This window comes from Dermochelys coriacea, chromosome 7, assembly GCF_009764565.3.
Source record: "Dermochelys coriacea isolate rDerCor1 chromosome 7, rDerCor1.pri.v4, whole genome shotgun sequence".
Taxonomy (NCBI): domain Eukaryota; kingdom Metazoa; phylum Chordata; order Testudines; family Dermochelyidae; genus Dermochelys; species Dermochelys coriacea.
In genome coordinates this window covers 126,601,301-126,620,978 of record NC_050074.1, presented here as the reverse complement: position 1 = coordinate 126,620,978, position 19,678 = coordinate 126,601,301, and the positions used below count along the sequence as shown (strand labels likewise).

General features: G+C 49.6%; 1 protein-coding gene across 2 annotated transcripts in view; it reads left to right on the top strand.

Moving 5' to 3' along the window:
- The window catches only part of HPSE2 (heparanase 2 (inactive)), a 318,946-nt gene that overhangs the window by 196,614 nt on the left and 102,654 nt on the right, over positions 1-19,678 (top strand). For both annotated transcript variants that reach the window (XM_043519408.1, XM_038410018.2), the window contains exons 4-5: positions 10,762-10,935; positions 13,376-13,547. In XM_043519408.1, the coding sequence (XP_043375343.1) occupies positions 10,762-10,935; positions 13,376-13,547 (346 nt within the window). The remainder of the gene's footprint in view (positions 1-10,761; positions 10,936-13,375; positions 13,548-19,678) is intronic.

The following is a 19,678-nucleotide window of genomic DNA, read 5'->3' as shown; positions in this document are numbered from 1 at the left end:
CACCCAGAGAGATAGGCCGAGATTCTGGTTTGGACAGAAGGAGACAGGTCTGGAGTAGAGAGGTGGATCTTTGCATCCTCTGCATGGAGCTGGTAGTTGAATGTGTGTTTGCAGATGAGATTACCCACAGACAAGGTGAAGAGGGGGAAATGACGGGGACCAAGGACAGAGCCCTGTGGGACTCCCAGTGATAGTTGATGAGGGGTGGGGAGAGGAGGAGGATCCTGTCTATCTTCAGGACTTATATGGTCCCCCTCAGCGTAGTCTCTGAGCACCTCACAATGTTTAATGTATTTATTCTCCTAACACCCCTGGGAGCAGGGCAGGGCTATCGATGGGGAATTGGGGCAAAGGAAGTCTGAGGCGGAGCAAGGAATTGAGGCCAGGTCTCTCAGATTTTAGGCTAGCATCCTGATGACTACAGCATCTGAAGAACACATTGAAGCTGCTACTGGAGAGGTAAAAGGAGAATGAGGAGAAGACAGAGGCAGGAAGCCAAGGGAGGATTAGCTCTTGAGGAGAAGAAGAGTGTGATCAATAGTGTTGAAAGCAGCCAACAGTTCAGGGAGGATGAGGAGGGAGTCAAGGAGAGGTCATAGAGCCTTAGGCTCTGATGCTGCCAATGTTTGTGCAGTGTTGGAAGTGTGTAAGCGTTCGCAGGATCAGGGTCTTCGCAGAGGAGAAAGATGGAGAGAACTGCTGTAAATCCTATGGGCATGGGATGGTTGGACACTGAGTGGGAGACGAGTCAGCATGGACTTGACAGTGTAAGTATAACGCCGACAGACCCCAGTCGCCAGGATTGAACCTAAAAAGAAAAGAAGTACTTGTGGCACCTTAGAGACTAACAAATTTATTTGAGCATAAGCTTTCATGAGCTACAGCTCACTTCATCAGACCTCTGGAGCTTAGTGCATGAGCCTCTACTGCATGAGCTAAAAGCCAACTGCCTGTTAGTTAAGGCTGTAGAGCAGACTCATAAACTCTCTCTCTCTAAGAGGTCTTGCTGCCACTAGATGGGACAGAACACCACACCCAGGAGGTATGTGGGTAACATAAGCAGCACGCATGACTGTGTTTGCTTAGGGCAAACACTTGAGGAGAATGATGAGTAAGCCCATGAGGCATGGGTGAGAGGTCTTCTGCCGTTGCTTTTGTGAAGACATCCTTGGAATCACAGGTTGGAACTTGAGAAAAATCCCCTCTCCCCTAGCAACCTGGATGGTGCTGGAGGACAAGCACCAGTGAAAAGCCCCCCAAATAGTTTGTTTTTTTACAAAAGTGACACTGGGTCGGGGGGAAGGGAGACAACAGAAAGCCGCTCCCTACTGCTGCCTTTTCAATGCTGTTTGCAATACATGGTGATCCCTTCCAACCACAACTACTGGACAAAGTGGAGAAATGATCTGAAATAAATAGAATGAAATTCAATCAGGACAAATGCAAAGTACTCCACTTAGGAAGGAACAATCAGTTGCACACATATAAAATGAGAAATGACTGCCTAGGAAGGAGCACTGTGGAAAGAGATCTGGGGGGTCACAGTGGATCACAAGCTAAATATGAGTCAACAGTGTAACACTGTTGCAAAAAAAGCGAACATCATTCTGGGATGTGTTAGCAGGAGTGTTGTAAGCAAGACACGAAAAGTAATTCTTCCGCTCTACTCCACGCTGATTAGGCTTCAGTATTGAGTATTGTGTCCAGTTCTGGGCACCACATTTCAGGAAGGATGTGGACAAATTGGAGAAAGTCCAGAGAAGAGGAACAAAAATGAAGAAAGGTCTAGAAAACGTGACCTATGAGGGAAGATTGAAAAAATTGGGTTTGTTTAGTCTGGAGAAGAGAAGACTGAGGGGGGACATGATAACAGTTTTCAAGTACATAAAAGGCTGTTACAAGGAGGAGGGAGAAGAATTGTTATTCTTGACCTCTGAGGACAGGACAAGAAGCAATGGGCTTAAATTGCAGCAAGGACGGTTTAGGTTGGACATTAGGAAAAAATTCCTAACTGTCAGGGTGGTTAAGCACTGGGATAAATTGCCCAGGGAAGTTGTGGAATCTCCATCATTGGGGATTTTTAACAGCAGGTTGGACAAACACCTGTCAGGGATGGTCTAGATAATACTTAGTCCTGCCTTGAGTGCAGGGGATTTGACTAGATGACCTCTTGAGGTCCCTTCCAGTCCTATGATTCTATGTTTGGGAAAGCGTGGTTGTGTGACCCAGATTTCACCAAACAGGGCAGATTACTTGTTGAATTGTTTGCGGTTTAAGGGCTAGCATTGAAAACTTCGCCCATTTCCCGTAGGTACCCTGTGTGATATCACTCTCCCGAGGGTAACAGAGGCAGCAAGGGAGCAGATGCTGCAAGCATCTGGGCACAGACCTGGTCCTTATGCTGCAATGCTGTGTGCCACAATGATGCCAGAAGAGTTAATACTGGAGTGGCGTGGGAAAGTGTCCTACTGTGGTGGATGAAATAAGACAGCCCTTCCCAGAAACCTTCTGCAAAGGATTGCAGAATACCTCCATGAAAGCTTCCTGGAGATCTCCATGGAGGATTCTCGGGCCATCCCGAGCACATAAACAGTCTTCTTTGGAGATCACCCTCTGTGTAGCTGGAGTGGCCACCGACACCTACTACACCTACTTTTTTGTTCAGATTCAACATAAAAAATAATAACAGGTAACCTTAGATCCATCTAAGCTGCGCAGCCGGGCAACTGCCTATTAAGCTCTGTGCAGCGGCTCAGGGCTGCTGCAGGGAGAGATGCCTCTCCAATAGCACGGACCTGCTGCAGCGGGGAGAGGTGCCCCTCCCCGCCGGCCCCAGCACGGACCTGCCCCGGACATGCCACGGCCAGGAGAGAGGAGCCTCTCCCCCGGCCTAGGTCTGCTGGAGCTGCTGTGTCTGGGGAGCAGCACCTCTCCCCCAGCCTCGAGCTGCTGCAGTGAGAGAGGAGTGGGGGGAGTCCTCTCTCCCCACCACAGCCCCGGGGGAGCCTGCACCCCAAACCTCTCATCCCCAGCCCCACCCCAGAGCCTGTACCACCCCAACTCTCTGCCCCAGCCCTGAGCCCCCTTCCACACACCAACCCCCTCATCCCTGGCCTCACCCCAGAGCCTGCACCCCCCCACACACCCCAACCCTCTACCCCAGCCCTGAGCCCCCTCCTACACTCTGAACCCCTTGGCACCAGCCCCACCACATGAATTTTGTTATATGCACCAATATGAAGGTGATGTGTCACACATAACAAAATTTATTCCACACATGGACATTAAAAAATTAGAGGGAACAGTGCATGTAACCCCTACAGTTTGATGGGAAACATGTACTCAACAAAGTCTCTTCCATTTCTAATGTCTAGGGAAGGCAGGACCTGGGGTTCCATCTGAGTTTGCCCTGTTTGCTAGTTGCTTGCTTCTCAATATCGTGCAGGGCGGGCGTATGACCTTGTAGAAAGGTAATGATCAGGAAACTTGGCAGGAGATAGCACAGGCATCCAACATGGCCAAGAGGCTCAGCCAATAAGCTAGTTGAGCTTTAGTCATGGCTGTCTTTCCCGCTGGAATGCTGAGAAGCTAGTGGCAGTTTGTGGGCAGATATTCCATCTGTGATCTTCCAGAATGAACTCCTGCAGCTGCAGGGTATCAGCTTTGAGGCAATATATTAACAAGCAGAGCTCACATTCATAAGTTGGCACAGTGGATAGCTGGGCATTCGGCTGGCTAATTGCCAGGAGGCCAAGACTCAATCCTCCTCCTTATATTTTTCGTTCGTCAAGCTCAGAGGAGGAAATCAGAAAAATATTGCCCATTGTTTTCTTAGTTAACTTCTAATCTTGAAAATCTGATGGAAACACTGAGAAGTAGCAGGGCACAGTGATGTAATAGCCAGCTTGGGTGCTCTTTTATTTCCACTGTGTCTGTCAAACACTCTTCAGCCAGCTTGGCGGGCATTTTATGACAATAAAAATATGCATGGCAATAGAATGCTCAGCTGGGGTTTGTGAATTTAAACATTTTCAAAATTATACACCATAATTCACAATAAATAAATACATATTTGGGAAGGAAACCTAAGTTTTCCCATCTAAGTAACAGCCCTTTTTGCTTCTTGAGGATTCACAAGGGGCTGGTCTACACTGAAAACTTGCACCAGAATATCTCCGTCTCAGGGGTGTGACACATCTGTGGCCCTGAGAGATAGAGCCATGCTGGCCTAACCCCCTGTGGAGACTGAGCTAGCTGGACAGAAGGATTCTTCTGTTGACCTAGCTGCCACCTCTCACGGGGTGGATGAACCACAGTGAGAGGAGGACCTCTCCCACCGCTGTAGTGTTTTCAAGTACATAAAAGGCTGTTACAAGAAGGAGGGAGAAGAATTGTTGTTCTTGACCTCTGAGGACAGGACAAGAAACAATGGGCTTAAATTGCAGCAAGGACGGTTTAGGTTGGACATTAGGAAAAAATTCCTAACTGTCAGGGTGGTTAAGCACTGGGATAAATTGCCCAGGGAAGTTGTGGAATCTCCATCATTGGGGATTTTTAACAGCAGGTTGGACAAACACCTGTCAGGGATGGTCTAGATAATACTTAGTCCTGCCTTGAGTGCAGGGGATTTGACTAGATGACCTCTTGAGGTCCCTTCCAGTCCTATGATTCTATGTTTGGGAAAGCGTGGTTGTGTGACCCAGATTTCACCAAACAGGGCAGATTACTTGTTGAATTGTTTGCGGTTTAAGGGCTAGCATTGAAAACTTCGCCCATTTCCCATAGGTACCCTGTGTGATATCACCGCAGCACGTGCTACTGCAGTGTGTGAAGTGTCTCCTAGACATACCCTAGGAGAGAGGAATGTGCTGTATAGAGGTGTGTGTGACCTGTTCTTGTTATAAGCGACTGGTTTTCACACCTCTACTGATCAGAGCTTTACACAATTTTAAAAGGTTTATAAATATAAATTGACCCACAATGGGCTCCAGGCATAGGTGGAGGGAGGGAGCTGCAGGAGGCCAAGGGGGTCGGTAAACTGATGGACATACATTTGGAGGTCGGAGGCGGGGTGGCATGCAGCTCTGCACATGGGCATGGGGACTTGAGCAGGGGAGGACAGAACCAGGAGGTGGGATCAAAATAAAAAAGAACTAGATTATAAAATTCCATCCCTTGTTCCAGGGACCAAGTTCTAGTAACTCAAAGAGTCTCCCAAATAACAGGAAATGGATTGTGTCTATTTCCAATACAACTGACCCATTCTGGCAGGTGAAGAATTCATTGGGTGCAGCGTGCTGGTAATGAATGAAGCTGGAGTTTTAGCATTTCTCTGTAGGCTGCCTTAGCCAAGCCGGTGGTATAGCATTACATCATCAGTGCAGGAACGAGGGCCCAGAGCAGAGGGCTGTCTGCTGGAGTCCTTGGGCATCTCAGTGCACCTTCAGGCTTCTTTCCCTCTTTCCCCAGGAAACACAATAATGATGTCCATTGTTACATTAATTTTCCTGGTGCCTGTGCACTCACAGGTGGGATTTTCTGACCCCTGAACATGGCTCCCAGCTCCCCAGCCAGCCCCCTCGAGGCCAGCCATCCCTCCGGCTCCTGCACAATTGTTCCAGCTCTCTGCATCTTAAAAGCACATGTGACTCCTTCCTGGTGCCTTCCTCTTTAAAGTTCCTTTTACTCTGTGGTTCTGAGTGTATGTTAGCGGGGAGGCCTGGGGGCTGTTCTCCAAGCCTCGCATTTCCCTACCCTGCGCGCCTTGGCATCCAAGGGCTTTTCAGAGATGATATGCTTTCTGTCAGGCTGTGGGGGAGGCGAGAGGAAATGGTCGTTCCTGCTCCCTGCACATTCACAGAACAGCCTGAACCAAATCCTAGTGCTTAGCTGATAACTTTCCAAAGAGAAAGAACCCAGTAAATGGCCCAATTAAAACAGACACAAGAGGAAAATGCGAGTGAGCGCTGGAGTGTTGGCGAGGCGGTTCGGCTCTGTGGGAAGTGCTCCATGTGTGTCTGCCAGTACCTGTTACTCAAAGGGCTCTGACATTCTCCAGACTTCCCTGCAGGGATAGCAGCACCTGATTCCACTTAAAACTTGCCGTGTGTCTCCCCCCAGCCCTACACCTCACCCTAGAAAGCATAGAGTGTGGAGAGAATGAGGATGTAATTAGCTGGGAAAAACTTCCCAGGACTTCCGTCAAAGTATTTCACAGCCACACTTGGATACCGCGAACACACAAACAACATGCACAGAGCAAGAGGCATGCGGCTGAAAGCGGTGCTCAGCTGCTCGCTTATCCTCTGCCCAGTTTGCAACTTTCACATGCACCAAAATTGCTGTGCTTGCAATGTGCCCACGAACGACGACCTGAGGAGGATGATAAATTCACCCCAGGGAAGCGAGGAAGCAGTTTGCTCCATAAATATTTCCATAGAACAAACATGCTGCAGCCTGTGGCTATTTAGCATCTGCTGACCTCTTCTCCTCTGTGACTGTGGCTGTTTTCTCCAGTTCCCTGCCCCCATCCCGTTCTGTGCTAGATAGGACAGCAGGCCCTGCTTGCAGGATGTTTTTCAGTGTTTCAGATTTATGGTTGTCTGTGTCAGATTTAGTAGGTGTAGGACTCCTGAGAAAGTGGCAGTCTGTGTACAGAAATGGTGAAGGAGGGGCTGAAGGAAGAAGCGGCTCCGAGACAATCGGTCATGCACTAACCAGCACGTAGAAGCTACTCGGAGAAGGGTATCGATTCAAGGAACTATACACGGAAAATCCCAACGCCTCTGACAGCAGGCTCTGTGCTGACAGAGCCCAGACAGGGCTGCTGGTGCCCTCTGGTGTGAGGAGTCCCCGGGTTTAGATGCGGAGAGCAGATCTCCTTGCTCTCCCAACACAGCGCAGCGCAGAGCAGCACGGGTGTGGTGGAGGCCTGTGTCACCCAATATGACCCATAGCACAGTCTTTGCGAGCACAGTATTGCAGGAGGTGCCAACCTGTATTGCCTGTCCTGCACATTCCATGTTTCAGCACCCCAAGCCAGGGCTTAATTCTTGCCAGGGCTGAGCCCCGGCTGGCACCTCTGGGCTTGGCAGTTCACAGTCCTGGCACCTGTGCTCTGGCACATCAGCTATGAAAGTAAAAAAAATTGCTTGAGCCCCAGCACCTAATTGCTTGAGTCCCAGCACCTCTTTAATTACAAATTAAACCCTGCCCCCAGCACTGGGCTTCTGGGTGTGGCATCCCTCATACCATGGATATGCTTCATCATGTCTCTTCTAGCAACGTTTGTTTTATTATGAAGACAATGATTGTGGTTCCAAAATGAAGGTTATACCAGGATTGCCTTTTCAGTGGGACCTTTGTGGTCTTCTAAATCGGTTTGCACGTGACTATTTTGGGGGGAAGGTACCAGGAGTGGTAGTTCTCAACAGGCCTGGTGTCCCCACAGTGCCCAGGTGCTGGAAGTTCTGTCCCTAAGCTACAGGCTGGAAACAAATCTTTTTTACAGATTTCAGGCAGGGTATCCCTCTTTTTCCAAACATGTTTGTAGAACGCTGCCATGAAATTTCACACCCGCAAAGAAACACACTATTTGGTGACTATGAACATTGTCTAGGAGAACAACATATCAAATCTGAAGAATGAATGACAGCGTTCCCCGGTCAGCCCTGGTCACACTGTTTAGTTGTTGTTGATTGTCTGGAGGTAGGGTGGTGTCATCCAATATGACCCATAGCACTTGTGAGTGGTTGTGCTTGTGAGTGGGGTGGGGTGGGAATGTTGAGGGGGGGATGGAAGTAGCTGTATGCGGGATTCTATTACGAACTTGGCTAGGGGAGTGCAACAGGGTTCTCTGTGCCTTAGACCTTGCTGGAGCATGGCACTTCAGAAGCCTGAACTCAGACGTTTGAACCACAGAGAAGAACGTTAGTGTTAAAAGCAAAACCAAAACACACATGTCCTCAGCCATTCCCCCAGGCAACCAGGTGACAGAGCATTTGGGGCAGTGCCAGGGCTAGCCCACTGGAGGCCCTAGCAGGAATATTTCTCCCCACCCCCAAACACATATTAATAATTAATGGGGGGGCCTTCAGCTGCTTGGGGCCCTAAATAGTTGCTGAGTCTGCTTACGCCTAGCGCTGGCTCTGAGGTGGTGTTTGAAAGACTGGAACCATGCCTTTGAGAGGCTCCCAGAGTGAACACCTGGCAGAAGCTCATTCAACTCGGGAGGGGAGCTGCTGCATTTTGTGTCAGCTGAAGTTTTCTGCTGCTTTCCAAGGCAGCCCCAGTGCAGTGGGTGCAGGAGCTGAGTCTGGGTACGACCCAGCTGGGCAAAGCATGGGTGGCACATCACAGAGGAAAGGTTGCAGCATCCTGGCCAGCAATGGCCACTTTTGAAGCCATCTCTCTATCTGGTGGCCTAGGTGTAGTGACTCCCCAGGCACGGTCCTTCGCTCGATGCAATTGTGGAGCGTGCCCAGACTTCAGGGTCTAGGAGGAGTTTTGCCCAGCCTTGGAATGATATCCCAATTTAAAAGGTCACATGCATTTACCTGGTTGTAGGTATGTAGCGGGTTCGTGGTGGTTCCTCCCACTCTGGCTCACTACATCGTTGGCGCTGCCCACAGTCAGGGAATAAGCAAAGTCTGGTGTGAGGATCTAGGGCTCTGGTGGCAGAATGGAGTGGACTCACAGCCTGAGGGGGCTCCCGCTTTCAGGCCAGGCAGGCTATAACGATGCTGGTTCTGGAGGGACCCAACTGAGAGTGCCAATTCAGGACAAATTGCTTCAAGCAGGGCAGTTACAGCCCAAGGCTGGGGTTTCTCCATCTCTAAGACAAACCAAACCAGCCAGCCAGAGAGGACTTTGGTTTTACCCCACTGGCTAACCACAAGTCACACAAGCAATTCCCTTAGACACTCCAGTTTCCCAGTATCTCCACCAGTGCCACTCGTTATGGGGACAGATGGTTATGAAAACTAATACCCCAGTAAAAGAAAAAAGGTTCTCTCGATCCCAAAGGACCAAGCCCCAGACCCAGGTCAATATAGAAATCTGATCTTACCCACAAATCACACTGTTGCCAATCCTTTAGAATCTAAAATCTAAAGGTTTATTTGTAAAAGGAAAGAAATATAGATGAGAGCCAGAATTGGTTAAATGGAATCAATTACATACAGTAATGGCAAAGTTCTTGGTTCAGGCTTGTAGCAGTCATGGAATAAACTGCAGGTTCAAATCAAGTCTCTGGAGAACATCCACAGCTGGGATGGGTCTTTCAGTCCTTGGTTCAAAGCTTCAGTGTAGCAAAGTCCCTCCAGAGGGAAGAATCAGGATTGAAGACAAGATGGAGGAGCTGCAGCAGGTTTTTATAGTCTCTTGCCATGTGGTCTTTCTTTCTTTGTTCCAAAGACAAGCTGCCCATCACATGGCCTGGAAAACCCTCAGAGCTCTGTCCATAGGCAGATCCCTGCACGCCTTGCTGAGTCCCAAGCCATGTCTGCCTTCTCTCAATGGGTCAGTTGTATCGCTAATGGTCCTTAATGGGCCATCAAGCAGGCTAGGCAGAGATGACACCAACTTGTCTGGGGTGTCACTCAGAAGCAGAGCATAAATTTAAACTACAGACAGTATAGAGCCAATACTTATAATTTTAAATACAAAAATGATATATGCACACAGATTGCATAATCATAACCAGCAAACCATAACCTTGTCTTAGACACCTTATTTGACCCCCTTTATACAAGATTTGGTGCCATTACAGGACCTTGGTTGCAACAATGTTCTATATGGTCCCAGTTCAAGTCAATAATGTCACACAGGCTATATACAGTCTGTGTGCTCCGGCCCTTGGGCAAGGCAGAGCAGTAAAGGTTTAGGGGTCAGGCCCTTGGGCAGGGAAAAGCACCAAACAGTCTAGGAAGCGCAGGCTGGGTAGCACACAAAGCAGTCTAGGCTCAGCCCGCAGGCAGGGCAGAGCAGTGAACAGTCTAGTGGCCCAGGCCCTCGGTCAGCACAGAGCAGTCAGGGTCGAGCATCCTAGTTCTGGTGGACAGTAGACTAACACAGGCCTCCTGGCCCAAGGTAAGGTGGCTGCCACCCCAGGGGTGGCACGGCAGTGGGTCACCCGGACCCACCCTACTGCATTGCGTCCCAGCCCAGGGCCCTAACAGTGGCAGAGTGTGTTGCACTGGGTCAGCGGGGAATCCAACTGCAACATGCTGACCGGGTTTCAGGCAGCAATGCAGACGGACTGGAATCGGCTGTCCTTGGGCCACTTTGTACCCTCGCCGCGTGGTACCCCTGGATCTGTGGGTCCTCCATCTCCCCAGGGTAAATAGCCAGTGGCAGGCCCAGCGACTCCTCAGTGTATCGGTCAGTTGGCGGCTCCAGCAGCTCTGGCCAGTCCTCATCTCGGCAGGGCTCCCCTTCGGTCCAGCCTCGGGAGCAAGCAGAAGGAATCCCTCTCCTCCAGCTGCTGCAGCCCAGCTGAGCTCCAGGACCCATCCTTTTCACTTCCTGTCTTGCTTCTTAGCTTCCTGTGGGAGGGGCGGGCATGGCCTGGCTCCACCCACCTGGGCTCTGAGCATGGTTTCTCCTGCTCTGGCTCAGTGAGAGGCCACTTCAGCTCACCACGAGGTGCCACAGGTCAGCATTTGACATCAGAGGCAGAGCTGATGGACGGGAGGAGAGGGTCTGGAACGCCTGGTACTTTTCTTTCATTTGAGTTACAAGCTGGTTTTCGTTTCTTCCCAGCCAGGTCTCTAGACAAACTCTATAACTTCGCCGAATGCTCTGGTCTCCACCTGATCTTTGCACTGAATGCCCTACGCCGAAATCCAAATAACTCCTGGAACAGCTCCAATGCACTCAGCCTGCTGAAGTACAGTGCCAGCAAGAAATACAACATCTCCTGGGAGCTAGGCAACGGTGAGTGTGACTGGCCAGCTCGCCTGCAGCTCCTCAGAGTGTAGCGCGCTGTGGCAGGAAGGGAAGGATCAGTTCCCCCTTCCTACCGAACACTTGCAGGACGCTTTGCCCTTAGCCATTCAGAGGGGACTGAAAGAACCCTGTTGTGAGGAAGTGTGCACTGTTGGAGACCCAGCTAGCTTCAGAAGGGCATCTCTGTAACATCCATGTAATGGGCTCCTGTCTGAACACACCCGTCTGCTGGTATTTCACAATCAGAAACGCTTCCACACAGCTCACTGCCTGTCACAGCGGAGCGTGCCACGGGAGTGCAGACAAGCCACTGCGTGGGCCGGTGGGGCAGAAAGGACAGTTGCAATAACTAGCTACAGGAGACACAGCGAAGGAAACAGGGGCACTGGAATAATGTGTACAGTGGGGGTGCTGTAAGCCATTGAACCAACTGTAAATCCTGTATATAATGGAAGCCACTTCAAGTCAGGGGGTGCTGCAGCACCCCCAGCACCCCTAGTTCCGCGCCTGTGCCCATTAGCCCTCAGCTGGCCCCAGGGTTGCCGGGGGTGGAAAGGGGTAGTAAGGCCACCTCTCCACCTTCTTCCCAGTTCAGGAAAACCTGCAGATTGAACCCCAGGCTGGTGAAGGGCAGGGAGGGGAGCTCACAGCACCCATTCATTCCTATATCCCTTCTGCCTCTCTGGCCTGCTCTACATTTAAAACTGACGCTGGCCTAGCTGCGTCGATCAGGGGGTGAATCCCACACCCACCAGCGACCCCCACAGTTCTGACAGAACCCCCGGTGGAGACGCTGCTGTGCTGATACAAGAGTGCTTCTGTTGGCGTAGTCTACGTCCACACTTAAACCAGTGGCTCTCAACCTTTCCAGACTGCAATAGCTCCTCACTTAACTTCATCCCAGTAAATGTTATTAGGTCGCTACTCTATTAGAGTAAAGTCCTGAAATGTTCCCTTATAACATTGTTTGGCTCCCCTGTTCTGCCTGCCCAGCGCTTCTGCCAGGGAGCCGGGTCGGGGCGCGGGGGCTTGCCTGCTCCCCAGCTGGAATGCCAGACGGGCAGAGCGGGGCAAGGCCCCATGCCCCCACCCTGCTATGCCCGTGCCTCAACCAAGCATCACGATCATCATTGGAAAGTACAGTATTAAATTGTGTCTTTAAAATTATTTAAAACTTATACTGTATATGTATATAATGTCTTTTGTCTTGTGAAAAAAATTTCCCTGGAACCTAACCCCCCCACGCCCCCATTTACATTTATTCTTATGGGGAAATTGAATTCACTTAACATTGTTTCGCTTAAAGTTGCATTTTTCAAGAACATAACTAGGATGTTAAGTGAGGAGTTTCTGTACTGTACCCTTTAGGAGGCTGATTTGTCTTGAGTACCCCCCAATTTTCACCTCACTTAAAAATGATTTGCTTCCAAAATCAGGCATAAAAATACAGACGTGTCCTAGCACACTAGGACTGAACAGTGGCTTATGTTCTCCTTTTTACCGTATCATTGTAAAATAAATGAACTGGAATATAAATACTGTAGCTACATGTCAGTGTACAGTGTATGGGGCAGTATGAGTAAGTCCTGGTCTGCATGAAACCTCAGTTTGTACTGACTCCGATAGTGCTTGATGTAGCCTGCTGTAAAACTAGGCAAATCTCTAGCTGAATTGATGTGCCCCCTGGAAGAGCTCTGTGTACCCCAGAGGAACATGTACCCTGCTTGAGAACCACTGACTTAAACCGCTTCAGCATGGCCACTCGCTAGCGTGAAGGGAGGGGTCCCATTGCTGGAGTGAATCCACCTTGCCAAGGGGCCGTGGCGAGGGTGCCCTCATGCTGTCTGTATGATGGTTAGGTCAGCTTAGCGGCACTGCTCAGGAGAGTGGCTTTTTCACACTCCTGAGTAACATAGCTGGGTCGACCTCATATTTAAGTGTAGCCCTGGCCATAGCTAATGTCGTTCGGATGGTGGTGTTCCTCCAGCACAGAAAATCTCCTTCTGTCAGCATACACTGTGGGCATAACTGAAAAGTTATGTCATCGTAGCTTCTCTCAGGGCTGTGAAAATCCCCCTCCCCACCCCAGGGAGAGACATTGTTAAGCCAAGCTAAGCCCCAGTGTAGACAGCGCTAGATCGACAGAATTCTGCCTCTCGGGGAGGTGGGTTACCTGCATGGACTGGAGTCCCCAGCCAGTGCTGTGGGAAGTGTCTGGGCCGAAGCACTGCAGAGCTGTGGCTGTGGCACTGAGATGTTTTCAGTAGAGACCTCGCCTGTGTCTACACTAGTGGGCTCTGCCAGCATAGGTGCTGCACTATAAACAGCCGGGAGTTCCCCTGCTGTGGCTCTTTGTTGGGTGGGGCGCGTGAGCTGGATGTCCTTCTCCAGAAGGGCTGAGCTGGCCTTTTGATGTTTATTTTCCCAGAGCCCAACAACTATCGGACATTGACTGGCCGTACCGTGAACGGCAGTCAGCTGGGGAAGGACTATATCCAGCTGAAGAGCCTCCTGCAGCTTATCCGCACCTATACCAGAGCCAGCCTCTATGGGCCCAATATTGGGCGGCCCAGAAAGAACGTCATCACTCTCCTGGAGGGGTAAGTGATGCGGGTTAGATTCAGGTCCTCAAATCTCCCCTCACCAAGGCTGATGGAGGCCGAACAAGTTCAAGTCCCACCCCTGCAGATGCACTGAGTCTCTTGCTGGGCAAACTTGGTACACTGCCGTTTGTCACTCCGTGTAATGGCACAAAGGAGGTCAAGGGTCCCCGCGTGGTAAAGAACGTCTGGAGTGGGGGCATGGTGGCCCAGAATCCACTGGGAGCAGAGCTGGGCGCGTACAGATACGCCCATTCTTAACTCTGAGTGTTTTGCTTCGATGCTCTGACACTGTTATCCACACATTGTCTGTCTTACCCTGAGGAGGGTATGAGCTCCTCAGATAGGGATTCTGTCTCCGATATGTTTATACAGAACCAAGAACCAGGGGCCTTGATCCTGACTGGAACCTTCTAACACAAGAGCTAGATAGATAATAATAACAATGGTGGTATTAATTAGACAGTAAGTGCAACAGTAAGCAGGGAGTGTGCCTCATCTCGGTCTCTTCAGAGGACAGGAGAAGCATGTTTCAGAGAGATGCTTTCCTGCTCTGTTTGGAGTGTCCTGTCTCCTCATCCTGCCATTCGGATCAGCGCAGAGAGGAGGGGCCTGGCACATGTCTGTTAGTGTGCTGCCAGACTTTGCCTTGTGCCAAGCGCACTGCTTGCTCCGTCCAGAGCACAGGCAAGGTGTAGAGCTGGGGACAGTGCTCCAGTCATTGTCAGTGTTCTTGCTAATAATCGTTTGCTTTGACTATGACCCTATACCACTTACATGATTTCCCTGAGTTACAGCAGAAGGGCCAAATCCCTGCTTTCCACTTCTGAAGCAGAGGCCAGGGCTGGGGAAGATCCCTCCCCTCATCTTGGAGAAGAAGATCCTCGGCAGACTGGCTGTGCCGTTAAAAGACATCAAACAGCCAAGTCCCGCTGGCACCTCTCAGAATCAGAGAACACTCTGATTCCTGGATGGCATTAGCCATCCTCTGCATTTCAGTTTTGCACTCCCGGGAGCTACCAAAGGGTGTCCAGGAGCCAGTGGAGGTGCTGAAGGGCATGCGTGCTGTCGTCTCACATCTTCGTATGTATGAGGAAGGGGGCAGTGAGGTTCTGCCGGGGCTAGAAGCGGGGCAGGCCAGAGAGAAGGGAGCAGCAATAGTGGAAGGGGATAGCAGAAGAGGAGACGAGGCGGTGATAGACACCAACAGCTGGAGAAGACACAGGACAGCCATAGAAACATGGGAGATACAGGAGCTTCCTGCGAAAAGGAATTTGCATCGTGCTGAACAGGACCATTGTTCTATGGCAGCAATTCCCTGAAGAACCGTGAACAAAAGCTGCAGTATGTGGGCTGGGCAAGGGGAGGTGGCTAGTGGATTCCGCTGGGAGCAGAGTTAGGTCCAGACTTCATTAACAGCTGCACAAATAATCTGCCATTGACAATAAACAGCACACGAACATAATCCCTGGTGCACCAAGGAGAGAGCTCCGACCAGATCCTCAGCTCTGTTCCAGCAGCACAAAGGAGCCGTAGAGCTGCCTTAAGCAGCCCCCTGAGATTCCACTGCCTCCGTGTGTCTCCACCACCCCCACTCCAAGGTTCTGACGTAGTGGCTGTGTCTAGGAACCAAGGGGCCAAGGACAGCCAGTGCAACTTACAGCAAGCATGAGGCTGCTCTAAATTGTGTGCAGAGCTGACCTGGGTCCTGGCCAGCCCCAGCATCCAGGGAATGAAAAGATGTAAAGTCATGTTCGCCTCCCCCCGGGCGTGAGAGCTGTACCTTTAAGTGTCTGAGCTCTCCAGACAGGGAGTGCAGGAAGGGTGCTGAAGAAGCCCATGGACCTGTCATTGAGGGGACCTGTGTCAGCACTGGAGCTGGGGGTGAGGCCAGACTGGAGCAGGCATACCCGTACCAGCTCTGTGCTGGACATGAGTACACTGCTCGTGCCACTGTGACTAGAGGCGCTGGCTGTCCTGAGTGTGTCCCTATGGCCTCCGACCGATAGTCCCTCCCGCCACGCCCACCCTCGGCACACTAGCTAGGTTAGAGTTAACAGGAGCATGTCTTGAGCTGAGATTCACACTCCCAACTCCAAATGTAAAGAGAGACTCTGTCTCTAGCATCAAGGGCCCTCTGTGATTACTGAGCACGGCACCCCACGGATGATTGGCCCAGAGATGGCTAACGAGTCCTGGCCGTTCTGGAGGGTGATCAGTGATGGGCAGATTGCTGCTGTTCCTGGATTTGTCTTGGAGCTCAAGTGAACACTTCACTAGTGACACTGCGGGAAGGGATGGGATGCAGAACGGGGGTGACAGTCATGCCTGTCTCGCCCTCAGCCTAGGCTGTTCTCAGAGTGCTGGAGCACGGTGAGGCTGGAGGAAACCAGCAGGCTCTGGTCCACAGGGAGCTTTGTGATTCTGATTATTGGTTATAATCTCTCAGTGCTGACAATGCTCATGGCGCTGGACAAGGTGCCGCGACAAAGGCATTCTTTGCCCAGCAAAGAGCCCAACCTGAAACTCAGACCTAGGCTGTGTACAACTCCAAGCTAGTTGTTGATTCCTCATAGCTCCTGGGCAGGAGGGAGGATCACTGCCCATGTTAAGGGTGAGAGAAGACAGTGAGAGGTTACAGATACAAACAGTGAGAGGTGAAATGCCTGGCCAGCGTTGTCACGGGAGTGGGAGTGTCGGTGTTAACTGCTCAGTGAGCCTTGTGCTCATATTAGGAGACAAGAACTGACACTTTGATTTAAGATGACCAAGAACAGATTGCAGGGAGATGAGACATTGCTTCTTTAGCTTAATGGCTGTTGCCTGCTGTGCAGGGGACTAGCAATGGAGACTTGTGAGTGCACAGGTGCAAGAGGGAATTTCTGCAGGCACAACAAACAGTCCAGTTTGATGAGGTGTTAATTAGCCCATTCATGGAGGCTGAGCTGTTGGAGAACAGACATGTTAGCTACCTACTGTGCTCACAGGACTAGGAATCCCAGAACTGCAGAGTTCTTTGCTTGGGAAAAAGTTGTGGGATTGTAAGGAATTAATGTAGATTTTAATAGCAGCTCAGGCTTTGGCACATGGAGTAATGCATGGCCGGTGCACACTTGAGTGCTGGGAAAGAAGTAGGCAATAGGGCTGCACTGTCGGCGCTGCACAAAGGCATCCATGGACTCTGGAATTCCCAAGTGTTCTGGCAGCCACTTGAAGAATCAGTGTCGCAGGCCTCGCCAAGCTGGCAGGAGTGCCAACTCTTCAGCGTCACTCTGGATCGCTAATAGTAAAGCACGTGTACCTCTGTTGTAGCCACACATATTCCTGTGTGTCTGGCTCCTATGGCTCATAGCACGATGTCACATAGGCCTCTGAATGCTCCTGGCTTCTGCCTGCACCACAGCACACTAACAAGGTCAAAGCAGACAATGGACGCCAGTGTCAAGGTCGGGACACCCATCAGTTCATGGAACTGGGGACTCCCCCCCGGCCCTCCACATGCGGCAGGCATGCTGTGAGAGAGCTAGCCCTGCTTCCCGCTCCCCATCTTTAACTTCCCTTTGAATGTATCGTAGACAGTGGAGAGAGCAGAGAGGCCAGGGTGATGTGCTTGCAGTAGCCCATGTTGTTGAAGAGATGGGCTTGGGGTTCTGTGGTAACAGGAATGTTTCCTAAGTTTACTGTATGGAAATTGTAGAATTAACAACAATAATGCAGAAAAACAAGAAGTGTTCAATAAATATTTCTGTTCTGTGTTTGGGGGGAAAACCTGATGATGTAGGCTCAACATCTGAGGGTAACACCCTAGCCATTCCACTAGCATCTCAGGAGGATGTTACACAGGTACTACTAAAGTTAGACATTTTAAAATCAGCAAGTCCAGGTAATTTACCTCCAAGAGTATTCAAAGAGCTGGCCAAGGAGCTTGCTGGACCATTAATGTTGATTTTCAATAAATCTTGGAATCCTGGGAAGTTCCAGAAGACAGGAAGAAAGCTAATGTTCCAATATTTTAAAAGGGTAAACAGGATGACCTGGGTAATTAAAGCCCTTTCAGTCTGACATTGATTCTGGACAAGATAATTGAGCAGCTGATACAGGACTCAATTAATGAAGAATTAAAGAATCTATAATTAACATCAATCAACATGAGTTTATAGAAAATAGATCCTATCAAACTAAGTTGCGGTCTTTTTTTGATGAGATTACAAATTTGGTTAATAAAGGTAATAGTGATGACATAGTATACAGATTCTTCCTGCATATTTCTAGGATCTGGCCTTTTCTCTCTACCCATGCAGCTAAAACTCTCATCATCTTGGGGAATCATCACTGAGCATGTGTTTCCTTTCATTGGGGTCCTGCAGGAATTGGTTCTTAGCCATATGGAAGGAAACATAATATTATCACTGATACAGCTTGCAGATAACACAAAAATTGTGGGAGGGATAAATAATGAAGAGCACAGGTCACTGATTCAGAATGATCTGGATTGCTTGGTAAACTGGGTGCAAACAAACAATCTGCGTTTCAATATGGTTAAATGTAAATGTATACATCTAGGAGCAAAGAATGTAGGCCATACTTACAGAATAGGGGACTCTGTCCTGGGAAACTGTGACTCTGAAAAAGATTTGGGGGTCATGATCGTAATCAGCTAAACATGAGCTACCTGTGGCCAAACAGGCTAATGCCATCCTGGGATGCATAAACAGGAGAATAGGACTACAGAGGTCATTTTACCTCTGTGAGCTGGGTGAGCTAGACAAGCAAACAATAGGCATTGTAATATGGATAAATGTAAATGTATGCATCTAGGAGCAAAGAATGTAGGCCAGTGGTTCTCAACCACTTTACCACCGTGGGCTACATATGCAGCTCTCTCTGTGTTATATGGGCCGCATCCACAGAATATATATACTACCTGTATGGCCCTGAGGATGTCACATGGGCTGCAGCTCTGAGCTGATTGTGCTGCGGGTTGAGAACCACTGACATAGGGCCATACTTACAGGCCGGGGGACTCTGTTCTGGGAAGCAGGGACTCTGACAAAGATTTTGGTATCATAGTGGATAATCAGCTGAACGTGAGTTCCCAGAGTGATGCTGTGGCCAGAAGAGCTAATGCTATCCTGGGCTGCATGACCAGGGGAATCTCAAGTAGAGCAGAGAGGTTCTTTTACCTCGGTATGTGGCACTGGAGTGGCCAGTGCTGGAATCCTGTACCAGTTCTGGTGCTCATAGCTCAAGAAGGAAGTTGATAAATTGGAGAGGGGTCAGAGAAGAGCCACAAAAATGGTTAGAAAACCTGTCTGATAGTGATAAACTCAAGGAGCTCAATCTGTGTATCTTAAAAAAGCAACGGTTACGGGGTTACTTGATTACAGTCTAGAAGTACCTATCAGGAAACACATATTTAATAATTGGCTCTTCAGTATAGCAGAGATAGGTGTGACATGATCCAGTGGCTGGAAATTGAAGCTAGACAAATTCAGACTAGAAATAAGGTGTAAATTGTTAACAGTGAGCGTCATTAACCCTTGGAACAATTTACGAAGGGTCACAGTGGGGTCTCCATTACTGACAATTTGTAAATCCAAGATTGGATTTTTTTTTAAAGCTCTGCTCTAATAATTATTTTTGGGGAAGTTCTCTGGCCTGTCCAATGCAAGATGTCAGACCAGCTGATCACAATGATCACTTCTGGCCTTGGAATCTGGGTCTATGGACTCCTCTGCAAAGTCTCTTTGCTTGGGTGACAGTATTTTCCCTTGACTCACAAACCAGTACTCTTCCCCTTGCTCCTGACCAGTCCTTTGAGTACCTCCCACCCCCCATTCACAAGCATCCCATCACCTTTTAAAGGTTTGTAGTCCTTTGATCTGATAACTCCCAGCGTGAGCAAAACAAGGATTACAGTTTGTTGGAGACAGTAGGTAGGACCCTCAAAGTGAAGAGTTTTCCCCATTGCCTTTCAAGTGTGTGCCTGGATATTCTCACTGGGACAGTCATTGGGACACCTTACACAGTCCCCATTGAACTGAAGCATTAAGGGTATATGATAACCATACCCCTTACTCCAGTATACGTTATACAGTCTATCTCAATAACTAAGTTACATATCAATATGC